This window comes from Nothobranchius furzeri, chromosome 11 (genome assembly GCF_043380555.1).
Source record: "Nothobranchius furzeri strain GRZ-AD chromosome 11, NfurGRZ-RIMD1, whole genome shotgun sequence".
Classification (NCBI taxonomy): Eukaryota; Metazoa; Chordata; class Actinopteri; order Cyprinodontiformes; family Nothobranchiidae; genus Nothobranchius; species Nothobranchius furzeri.
The window spans coordinates 60,385,144-60,397,938 of record NC_091751.1 but is presented as its reverse complement, the minus strand read 5'-3'; the positions used below and the strand labels follow the sequence as shown (position 1 = coordinate 60,397,938).

General features: G+C 40.8%; 1 protein-coding gene across 7 annotated transcripts in view; it reads right to left on the bottom strand.

Moving 5' to 3' along the window:
• astn1 (astrotactin 1) overlaps positions 1-12,795 on the bottom strand; it is a 556,409-nt gene that overhangs the window by 320,509 nt on the left and 223,105 nt on the right. For all 7 annotated transcript variants that reach the window (XM_054746696.2, XM_054746699.2, XM_054746711.2 and 4 more), the window contains one exon: positions 11,703-11,840. In XM_054746696.2, the coding sequence (XP_054602671.1) occupies positions 11,703-11,840 (138 nt within the window). The remainder of the gene's footprint in view (positions 1-11,702; positions 11,841-12,795) is intronic.

Genomic DNA, 12,795 nt, shown 5'->3' with positions numbered 1-12,795 from the left:
CTACCGCTTGTGTTGACACCTGTTTCTCATTAGAACCGTCCATAAGCTCATCTATTGGCTCTGCTGATATTTTTTAACATGTCATTGGTCATTCCTGCTGTCACTCCACGTTGTAAACAAGACTGCTCACTTTTATTTCTAGTTTACCAGCTGCCATATTCCAAAAAGTGAGTTCATAACACCGGATATCTCGGAATTGAAATAATTCAAAGTATTTTTTTCACAGCCACCAGGGCACTCGACAAGTCTGCATCAAGGACATTGCATAAAAGAGCCTCTAGGCTGTAGGTTTATACATATTTTTGTATACTTACTGTAACGTCACCCCCCAGTCCTCATGCCGGTTATGTGTCCCCCACTTGTAAAGTCAAAACTATGTCCATGGTTTAGCTTCAGGTCTTGTACGACGATTGCACAGGATAGTGGCACAGGAGTTAAGTGCTCCGGTTAAGTGCGACGGTGTGTTATGGCTCAGGGCCATTTGGGTTTTTCCCTGTGTGTGTGTGTGTGAGAGAGAGAGGAGATGCAGCACCTGGCTCCAATCTCACTAGATTGCCTCCCAGTTAGACTCTCCCAGCTGATCCTGACGACCAGCTCTGCCAGCAGCATAAAAGTCAGCCAGCCCTCAGTTCAGGGAGCAGCAGGCCAGGGAGGTTCTCTCTGGTGTGCTGTCTCCTCAGCAGCTTATGGTTTTGGTTTTGGTTTTGTTAAGTAAAAATATTTTGTGACAACTTTGGTGGGTGCGTAGGAAACTGTGTTTAACCATCAGCCTTTTTAGGTGTAAAGGAAACTTCACCCCTTCGCTTGTTTTAAATGAGACATCACTCGGTTAAAAGGAAATTATGTGATGGTCTTTCGTAGTTTTGGTATTAATTTGTTTAATATGAGAGTTTAGTTGTTACTCGTTTTGCGTTGCTGCTGATGTGTCTTATTAATCTGTGTTTTGTGTTTTATATTTATGTAAATAAATGTTGTTTTGTTACTTTTAATACAAGATGCGTCCTCACATGTTACTCCAGGCCCCCTAGACAGCCTGGATCGTAACACGGTGGCACAGGAGTTAAGTGCTCGCCCTGTAATCTGAAGGTTGCAGGTTCGAGCCCCACTCAGTCTGTCGCTGTCGTTGTGTCCTTGGGCAAGACACTTAACCCACGTTGTCTGCTGGTGGTGGTCGGAGGGACCGGTGGCGCCAGTGCTCGGCAGCCTCGCCTCTGTCAGTACACCCCAGGGCAGCTGTGGCTACATCGTAGCTCATCCCCACCAGTGTGTGAATGTGTGTGAATGGGTGAATGATTGATTGTGTTGCAAAGCACCTTGAGGGGTTCCAGGACTCTAGAAGGCGCTATATCAAATACAGGCCATTTACCATTTGTACAACTATCAGTCAGAACTTGTGCTGAGGATAGGAACATAGATCAAATGGTAAACTCCTCCACTTGGGGCAAGACCTCATCCCTGACCCGAAGAAGACGTATCTGCAAAAAGCAGAGACCTGATCCTTGGGCCACCAAACGAGATCCCTTTGACACCTTGGCGGCTTCTAGAAATCCTGTCCATAAAAGTTATGAACAGAATCGCGCTGTGTTGCGTTGCACCCGCACTGCCATTTTAAATAGAAGTAATTATGGTTGGTAAGAGTGGGCACACGGGAAACGTGGCGCTGAGGCCCAGACGCGCCATGCTGAGGCACTGAAGACAGGCACCAGTTCTATTTTAACACTCTGGAGGCAGGTGTTGCAGATTTGCAACAGTTAAAATCTACCTACCTGGTTACTCCACATACGTATTTCATGAGCATTTTTTTAACTTAGAAGTACCCCTGATGGACTCAATTGTTCGTCCTTTTATCAAAACTTATTTTGAGCCTGAGAGGGTTAGGCGGTGCTGCGGCTGTTTACAACATTGTGGAATAATTTAGACATTACAACTTTGAACGTCTTTATGGCAAAAACACAACCACGGTTTTGGTAACTTTAAAGTACTACTGATCCTAAAATATTCAAATAAATAGTGTACTTAATCATTTTTAATGAATTCAAGTCTCACAAAACACGACGGAAAGTCTGATCGCGTATAAACAATGGACTCAATTTCCTTTTCTTGTTCTCAAGTCTCACGTGATGTTGTGACTAATGTGCGACTTTCCAAGAAGCGCTCAGCAGCGTGTCCTGTGTGACCACTTGACATCTCAAAATCTTGGGCGTGATAAGCTGCGTACGCCTCCGATGTGCCCCAGGCTTAAAGGTATAGAGCTGGTCCAGCATTCCATGGCCAGGACTAAAACCACATTGCTTCTTTTGAATCCGGGGTTTGATAATCCGATGGGCCCTCCTCTCCAGAACCCCGGAATAGACCTTACCAGGGAGGCTCATAAATGTGATCCCCCTGTGGTTGGAACACACCCTGCGGTCCCCCTTTTTTAATTGGAGGACCACCACCCCAGTCTGCCAATCCTGTGGAACTGCCCCTGATGTGCACTGCTTTACCCTCCTAAAACACTGGATGATGGACCAGAATGTCCTCAAAACCATACAGTAGTCTTCAAATCAGTGTTTAATAAAACAGAATATTTAATTTAAAGAAACATAATAGAAGCCAATTAGAAGCATAATAGAAGCCAATTATAAACCCTCAGAAAAACACACACATTATTTCTAACAACCTGAGTGAACTCTAATGTTGCTGAGTTGTAATTAGAGCTCGACCGATTTATCAGTTGGCTGATTAATCGAGCCGATATTTTGCATTTTTTCCATCATCGGCATCGGCCGATAAGCCTCTTTAGTAGAGCCGATTTAAAGTCAGGCACCTCTGCGGGCAGCCCACTGCTGCTGGAAGCCGTGAAGGACCCCAATCCAAAAGTATTTACCTCTGAGTAGAAGGTAAGGCTTCTCTTTCATGTTTCAAAACCCTACAGCTGTATGTTTAGTGTGAATTAAAAGTAAAATATGAAATAAAACTTGGCTGAGTAAAAGAAAAAAGTAACTTCTGGTAGAGGTGTGAATCTTCACTTGTCTCCTGATTCGATTCGATTACGATTGAGTAAACGATTGAATTTGATTCAATATCCCGATGCATCACGATTATTTCATATTGATTTGTTTTCATCGATAAATAAAAGATGTCAGATAATTGCTTTTTATTAAAATCAAAAACGTAATTGACACAACCTGCCATCCCTCAAAAGCTCTCCATTCACAACAGGTTAGGACAAAACATTTTAACATTTTATTAAAAAAATAACATTTTAAGTCATGGAGCCAAACCAAGGAAAGCAAGGTGTGATATTAGCAGGAGGCTGGTGAGCTGAGAGCTGAAAAAGGTAAAACAACACAACCTATAGGTTCCCCATGTCCAGGCTAACACAGAAGCTGCTGTAAAAGCACTAAAGGGTTCATTAATACTGAAGGGTATTTTACAAGAAGATGTTGAGAAATGAGTTAAAAAAGACTGGATGAACTTTAGATGTTGCTGGTGTGTTTTATCAGGTTTCTATTGTATATATATATATATATATTATAACATCACTGTTATGAATTTTTCCATAGAAGCTGTCTTTGTATTCTAAAGGTGCATTTATTTTTACTTACATATAAATGTGTACATCCCTATACAACATCTGCTTAATGTGAAACATTATCAACTGATATTTCTTTTTTGCCTGTTTTGCATTTTTAATTCTGGGTCAGTTTATTGGTATTGTTTTTATTAATATTGTTATATTTGATTTTACCACTGAGCAGTGCACAAAATTAAGATTTAACAGTTGGTTCAGTTCAGTGTTAAAAAAGGGATTAGTTTCAGAAATCTTGTGCATCCGCAGTTGTTATTAGTGATAATTAAGCAATATGCATATCGGTGTTGGTAATAGAAAAACCAATATCAGTCGACCTCTAGTTGTAATCGTATCAGAACATCATTCAAAAACATGACTTAATCCATTTTTGTCACTTTTTGACAATTTTTTTACAAGTTGATATTGCTCCATAATAATTACAACAACATGTAGCAGCAAAACGAACTTGACTGGTTGTAGATCAACATGTAGCGAGTTTTAAAATCAGAAGTTTAACAGAAAAAGGTACCGAGTGATGCTCTGAGAACTAACAAAACAAAAGAAATGATGGCTAAATTTCAAAATCATCAGGCTCCAGTCAGAATGGTAAATGTTTAAGTTTGTCACACCACAACAAGAAAGAGAATGACTGATTAAGAACAGCTTAGTCTGGATGATTGCTCGGAGTAATTTCTTTTGGATGAAAGAGACCAAAGTAGTCTGATGAAACGTAATTTTAATTTAGACATGCTAGCAAAACTTAGTTAAGATACTTTGCCATTAAAAATATACGTTTCTATTAAACAATGAGTTCTAAAGTCAGATGTGATCTCATCTGTCTGACATGCCGACACCAAGAACAGCAATAAAAAAATCCTGGCTTAAAAAATAACGAATTTACATCTAGCAATGCACCGGTTAAAATGTACAAGTTAGGGTAAATGCAGAGATAGGCCGTGAGGAGACAGGTTAGGCTTAGGGTTAGTGAAGCATCCATCCATCTGATTTCTACCTGTTGATCATGTGGAGGGTTTTGGGGAGATGGTGCCTCTACAGCAGGCAATCGGAAAGGGGGGATGGATCTCCAGCCCACAGGACCTGTTTACAAGCACCTGAAAAAATCTGTGTGTGTGTGTGTGTGTGTGTGTGTATTATGTGGGTCACCTCTCACAATCATTCTTTTTGGCATTCTAGTGAATTTGTTCGTAAGTTCCACATTGTGCCATGACCATTGTAATGTCCTGTAATGGTCAGTTTTAAGTACAGTTTGACCCTTCATTATCTGGTCGACATGGAGACACGAGTCTGCATGTGTTTTCTTTAATCTGCCAGATCCTGCATCCCATCAGCTGGAGTTCAGAGCTGCTCTGCAGCTTTGAACACATGATACCGTATTGTCAACAATCACGTTCCCTCCTCAAGGCCTCAAGCTTCCCTTATCGTTCTACAGGACTCTTCATGCCTCTGAATAGGGCTGCACAATATGTCGAAAAATTATCGTCATCTTGATAACAGGACATGCGATAGGCCCATCGCAAAGCACGTCAAAAATGGCGATAAATGTTTGGTTCAACATTTCCATCCGTGTCATACATCAACTTTTTTTAAACCAGCTCTGTTTTTTACGCGGAAGTATTATTTGACCAATCAAATGTAGCCCTTCTGATACTCGGCCAATCAGATGGGTCCATTCACGTAATACGCCCGCCCCCTACGTAGACCCTTAGGATGGAAAGCAACACTCGAGAGGCGCCGTTCCCTTGTTCATCTTGCTGGCTCAGTGCAACAAACACACTTTGTGCTGAGGTTTCTGGAATCAGCGCTGCTTTCAAACGTGAACGTGAGTCCGCTCGGTGTCGTTAAGCAGCTGATAATAACGGGCTGACTCCGACACGTGCCGGTGAACCAACCCATCTTCATGTCACTAGTGTTCCACCGGGTGGTGATGTTAGCCCCCGGCTCCGGTTAGCTTCCAGCTAAAAGGCTACAGCACTCTCCTCCCAGTCCCACCCTGCTAAAGAGGGCCTGGAAAAGTTCCCCCACACATCAAAGTGATTTTTCATTTATGATCTTTTATAACCTTGTTAATCAGGATAGTTGATTAGCTGCTATTAAAAAATATGTTTTATATTTTGAATTTTTTGTTTTTGCGAAGCACCTCGTGAGTTTTATCTTGAGAGGTGCTATATACATTTTCTTTTCTTTCTTTTATGTGTATACAGTGGTGGCCAAAGCTTTTGGGAATGACACAAATATGGGAAATTAAAAGAGTTGCTGCTTAAGTATAATAGTAATTTGCTTATTGTCCAGAATTTTATGAAGAGTGATCAGATGAATTTCATAGACCTTCTTTGCCATGGAAAATAACTTAATCCCAAAAACCACTTTCCACTGCATTGTATTGCTGTCATTAAAGGACCTGCTGAGATCAACTCAGTAATCGTCTTGTTAACTCAGGTGAGAATGTTTACGAGCCCAAGTGGAGATCATTATGTCAGGCTGATTGGGTTAGAATGGCAGACTTGGCATGTTAAAAGGATGGTGATGCTTGAAATCATTGTTCTTCCATTGATAACCATGGTGACATGCAAAGAAACGTGTGCAGCCATCATTGTGTTGCATAAAAACAGCTACACAGGCAAGGATATTGTGGCTACTGAGATTGCACCTAAATCAACAATTTATAGAATCATCAAGAACTTCAAAGAAAGAGGTTCAATTCTTGTTAAGAAGGCTTCAGGGCATCCGAGAAAGTCCAGCAAGTGCCAGGATCATCTCCTAACAAGAATTCAGCTGTGGGATTGGAGTGCCACCAGTGAAGAGCTTACTCAGGAATGGCAGCAGGCAGGTGTGAGTGCATCTGCACGCACAGTGAGGCGAAGACTTTCGGAAGATGGCCTGGTGTCAAGAAGGGTAGCAAAGAAGCCACTTCTCTCCCAAAAAAACATCAGAGACAGATTGATCTTCTGCCACAAGTATGGCGAATGGACTGCTGAGGACTGGGGCAATGTCAGATTATCCGTTGAAACCCCTTTCCGATTGTTTGGGGCATCTGGAAAAAGGCTTGTCCGGAGAAGAAAAGGTGAGCGCTACCATCAGACCTGTGTCATGCCAACAGTAACGCATCCTGAGACCATTCATGTGTGGGGTTGCTTCCCATCCAAGGGAGTGGGTTCACTCACAATTGTGCCCCAAAACACAGTCATGAATAAAGAATGGTACCAAAACACCCTCCGACAGCAACTTCTTTCCAACAGTCCAACAACAGTTTGGTGAAGAACAATGCATTTTCCAGCACGATGGAGCACCGTGCCATAAGGCAAAAGTGATAACTCAATGGCTCGTGGACCAAAACGTTGAAATTTTGCGTCCGTGGCCTGGAAACTCCCCAGATCTTAATCACATTGAGAATGTGTGGTCAATCCTCAAGAGGCGGGTGGACAAACAAAAACCCACTAATTGTGACAAACTCCAAGAAGTGATTATGAAAGAATGGATTGCTATCAGTCAGGAGTTGGCCCAGAAGATGATTGAAAGCATGCCCAGTTGAATTGCAGAGGTCCTAAAACAGAAGGGCCAACACTGCAAATACTGACTCTTGGCATAAATGTCATGTAATTGTTGATAGAAGCCTTTGACACATATGAAGTGCTTGTAATCATATTTCAGTACATCACAGAAACTACAGAAACAAAGATCTAAAAGCAGTTTAGCAGCAAACTTTGTTAAAACTAATATTTGTGTCATTCTCAAAACTTTTGGCCACGACTGTATGTCTGTGGTTAGCAATCCACTTCTTGGTGCATTACTGGGGTTAGAGGTAACCCGCCAAAAGTGAACCCACCAACCGGAGTGGAGTGGGACTGGGTCCGTTACTCTAAATAATATTTACTTAATAAAAATAATAATAATACAGAAATGTTGGCCTGGGAATAAACAACAATGTTAAAGGTACATGCCACCACATAATGTTTTGGGGTTTATAACCTCATGACTTTAGTGGACAATGTAAAGTTATTTTGTATTGAACTCAGTGGGGTGACACATCAAACTCCAAGGATGGCATATGCCACCCCAGTCCACTCCGTGGACATGCATCTGGATCCAACTGAGAGTTGAAAACAGAACCTTGTTAATGTGAAACAAGAGTTTTAGTAAACATTACCACTGTGTAGCTCTGAAATTAAGTCTTGATGTAAAGTAAAATGTTAGTTAAAAGTCCTTCCTCATAATGTGAACGATTAACTCATGCAGAAGATGAATTCAAGTTTTGGCAGCTTCGGTTGTAAAGGGTGTGTCTAGTTATGCTTCACGGGGGGATTCTGTATTTAAGCATCACTCTTTTTGAATAAAAAATTATTTTTGGCATGTTTTATTATGTTATGGATGTTATATAACTTGGTTCTAAAACTAGATTTTTTTATCTTGACATGTAAAAAGAAAGTTTATGAATTTATGCAGCAGAAAGGCCAAAACAAAAATGCTCCTTATGAATAAAACTACAAACCCTTTATTCACTTTTGATAGTCTGACAACAGTGCACGTGCATGTGTGTGTGTTAACACTGTTTCCGAATAAAGTGAAACTTGGTTGTTGTAGCACTGTAGGGATTTTTGAACAGCTATCCAAGGTTATCCCAGAAAGGAGGTATTGATGGAGAAACAATGTTATTTATTTATTTGTTGTCCCATGAGCTAGACACAACCTTCATGGATGTTTGATCGATTTATACAAGTTATTTTTTTAAACAGACAGATAGCTGGTGGAAACTAGAATCTCAGGTATGCTATTTTGTATCTGGAGTTTTTTTTATGTAAAGTGAAAAATCATCACTTATTCAGTCATCATTGATGGTCTGATATAAACAATTGGCCCTCAGCCATATAAAAACCTGACAAATGTCTACATCAGCAATGTTTATTGTAATGTTTTTTGTCTACTTCAACTGTATTTTTAAAAGATATTTCTACCATTTCCACGGCTAGTATTATAGCTTTCTGTGGTTTTGTCAGGTTCTCACTTCACTCGTCATTTTCTTAACAGATTTCAAACACTCTCTGACCCCAGGTCCTGAACTTTAGTATTAAACTGGTAGATTTAGGACTTTCAACCTCTCCATTTGAGGCAGCTTAGATTTATCTGTTACTTTCTCCTCCTGCAAGATCTCAGGTCTCCTCTGGGAGATATAAACCTCCACTCATTTTGCATAATTTAAACACAAACATTTATTGCTGAACACAACTGAATGAGATATGAAGCAATAAGGAGAGGCAGTAGCAGAAGCAGTGCAAATTTAAAATAACATAAAAATGACTCTCGAGAAGACAAATGTATTGTTCCACATGTAATGTTTGGAGACACAGCTGTGAAGCAATGGACAAGATGACTTTATACACGTTTTTTAAAAGGCCTGCTTATCTTGCACCTTTGGACTGAGTAAAACAAGTTCACACTTAAGGTCTTGTAAGCAGATTTGTTTAAAGCAACACTAAAAAGTGTTTGCAATATTTTCACTAGTTCAATATCAAATTCCGTGCATCCTGTTCACAAACTTGACCTTTTTCATTAATATTTCTCATCAAGGTAAATTCTAAATATTCCTATTAGCTTGAAATTTCACATTTTTATATACCTAAAATATGAGTGACCCTTCATTATCATGTGCCATCCTAAAGTACGGTAGCTGTTTAGGGACATACAAGATATAAAGTTTTGCACAAACATGCAGTCTGCCAAATCAACTTAGAAGAAGAGAATGAATACACCCTAACCCTACATTTGTTTGAGGGAGCTTAGAGAAACTATAAAATCATGCACTGGTGGGGACCTGGCATTGTTGCTACCGGACTTGCAAGTAATCTTGTGTGGATCTTTTACATGGTGACGTATTTAGTTTCTTATATCTTATAGTATCTTCGTGACTTATATTGTGGCTTGGGAAGAAGTGCTCCAGCGGGCAGCTGCTTCAGGGACCAGAGACGATCTCTGATGGATTATTGAAAAAAAAAGTCTGTTATGGAATCAGAGCAAATTATCAACAGTCAATTTGTGGTTTTCAGGATGTTTATTTTATTCAAGCAAAATCACAGAAAAGGCACGTCGGGCATATTGTTCGACAATTTGAAGTTTTTTGTTGGACAATATTAAAACATGTCGGTAATGTCAGACTGTCGGATGTGTTTTTGCAAACACTGTATAAATACACACACATACACAAAAAGAAAAGAAAAAAAAAATATATATATACATGTATATACGAACCATCAAAAATAAAATCTAGAAACCGCATTAGGATTTACAGCTAGGTGGTATTGGGCCTAGTGGTTGCATGGCTTAATTTTTTTTAACGTCGACAGTCAAGTAATGAAAATCGAGTTGACTTTGACTAGTCGTTGATGACTTAATACACATGAAGCGGCGTGGGGGGGTGGTTGGTTTGCTGGAGTTTTTGACAATTAAAATTGCACCCAAATTTTCAAAGTTAAACACATCTCATTCAACAACTGTAGTTTCTGCATCTATACTGCTCCGCTTCAGCCCTCTCCCCCCTCCCCCTGCGCAGCGGCCACAAACTCACTGATGCGCCTGCAGCCTCGCGGAGTTCCTGTTGCTCTAAACATTAAAATAATTATTTCATTTTCTCTTCATCACTTCTGATTACCTTCAATGGTGTCTGTTTGTTGCAACCACCAGATACAAAAACTAACTTGTTTTTATTTGACTATTTTTCTGTCTTGTCTGTTTATTATCTTCCTGCATCTCCTCTCAATCCTAAAGAAAAACTGCTACCTGGGTTCATATATATTCACCTTATGAGTTACCTTTGAACTGCAGTTCTAAAACATCTACCGACCGTAAAAACAGCGGAGTGCGAGCTGCTCGCCGGCCGCATCAATGAGGTGCATCACCGGAGGACAAAACAGGTGATGCGCCCCGCTCCACAGCAGCGAAACACATCAGGCACAAATAAAAGACAGAAAACATCGTCAAGGAGATGAGCCGACATGAACGATCGCGTGTTAAATTTGTTTTTGAGGTGGTGACATCTAATTTGATAATGTTACTGTGGCCGTGCTCAGGACGCAGATGTCTGAAGCGTGTCAATGATCAGAGCTTTGCATGCGCAAGCTGGTTAAGATTAGGATGGGGGTGAGGGGAAGGTTAAATTGCAAGAGGGTAAAGGTCACAATTTGGTTAAATGTCCGTTTTACAGCGGGTGTCAGTACCGACACTCTGGCACAGTGCATCGCCTCCCGACGCACAGGGGCTCATCACCTGCTGTCTTTTCCGAGGGCAGCATCTTGTCGGTCATTATCACGTGACAGCGACTAGTAGATGACAGGCATAAAAAGTCACTACAGAGCAGTGAAGTCGACTTGTGACTAGTTCATACAACCCCTAATTGGGCCCATCACTTCATTACACAATAACACATCTAATGTAGAGGATTTCAGCATTCTAGTTTAATTTAATAACACCCAAGTCTAAATTCTTGGAGATTCCTACTGTGGCTGTCTTGTTATAAAGATTTCTTGTTCTTGACCAAATTGAGCCAACTTAACCACCCACTGGTAGCAAAGCCAAGTGGCTAAATAATTCTGTTGCATCACTGATGTCAGCTGGGCGCAATTTAACACTGCGGCTTTGTTTTGGCTCACTTACTGCTCTCTCTGCAGTTCAGACACAAACACTGACACTGCAAGCAGAGCAGATTGTCTTTGGAGTTATGAACTATTTAACAACTGAATTGCTGCTTGCAGCTTCAACCCACCAGCTAACTCTTTTGTTTTATTTTGATTTTTTTAAATGATTTCTTCTTATTTTTTTCCGCCTCTGCATAACTGATGCAGGATCTGTTTGATGACCTCACCAGGATGATCAACATTATCAGTGATGATGAAGTTAGAAGTAAGACTGGTGTTAGTGAGCGATATGGTTGTAAGAGATGTTTTAAATCATAAACAACTACAACCAAATTCAGCAGATAAAGCGTCTCAGTCATATTTAAGCCCAAAAGTGGAAGAACATTTTGTTCCAGTTCCCTTGTAACACCTAATAAAATCATGCATTATTATATTGGGAGCTTTTTGGTCATGTCACCAAAGGGTTTAATTAACAAAAGGGACATTATTAAATTTCGTCTCACCTGACGTCGACTGCGTCCTCCATTACTGTCATGTCTGTTTTGCATTTGGCTGACGGGTTGATAGCGAGCTCAGCAGGAGGGATCACAAAGCTTTTGCTCAACGGAAGCCACATCCCTTCTCCTAAAGTGTATGTGAATCTGCAGGAAGACGAGAAAAGTTAGAAAACTGAGATTTGCAATAACAAAAGTAAGGAAGAAATCATTTAAAACAAGATGGAAATAATTTGTACTGTAATGTCAGACAGCTTTTTATAATCCCATCTTATGTTTTGCTTCTGGAAGTACTTGACCTAATGTGAACTCACCAGTACATGTTAAATATCCCCGATCTATGACCAATGGAATGAGTCAGCATGTCAGGTTGTAACTACAGCTGTTGGTGGAGCTAGTGTTCAAAGAGGAGTCAGAAGGTGACAGCTCTCCGGAAACGATCTGGAAAGTCTCTTTGGAAAAACCCAAAAGGTTCTGCTCAGGGGCGGGTTTTTAACAAATGTGAGATTCTTATGATGAGCAGATTCATATAAGATATGAGAGATAAGACAAGATTATTCCTTTATTAGTCCCACAAGTGGGAAATTTACATTATCATGGCAGAAAGTGTAGATATAGATACTGCCATTGCAACACATTCTCACTCCCAACGCGTCAGTAACAAACGCTCAATGACCCTCCGCGCCAGACCCTGACACCGAAAGTGACCTTTTCCATCACAGCTGGATGTAAATTGGTTTTTCCGACTGCAAATCCCAATGCACGGTAAAATTGACGCAGTGAGATGTCTGATGGCACAGCACTGAACCAACACATTTCACCGCATCCGAACCTTAACCCTCTTGCCATTTCTAACTTTCTTGTCACACCCAACCCTAACGTTTCCCGCCTTTCTATTTGGAACCTCCCCTTCGCCTGGGCCCCGAACCAACACATTCTCAGTCCGAACACGTGGGACAGACATGTTTGCTCACTGTGAGGTAAAGGTCGCAAGAGGGTTAAGGTTTGGACGGGGTGAAATGTGCTGGTTCGGTGCAGCACCAGCGGACATCCCATCACGTCAATTTTACGGTGCATTGGGATTTGCAGTTGGAAAAACCCC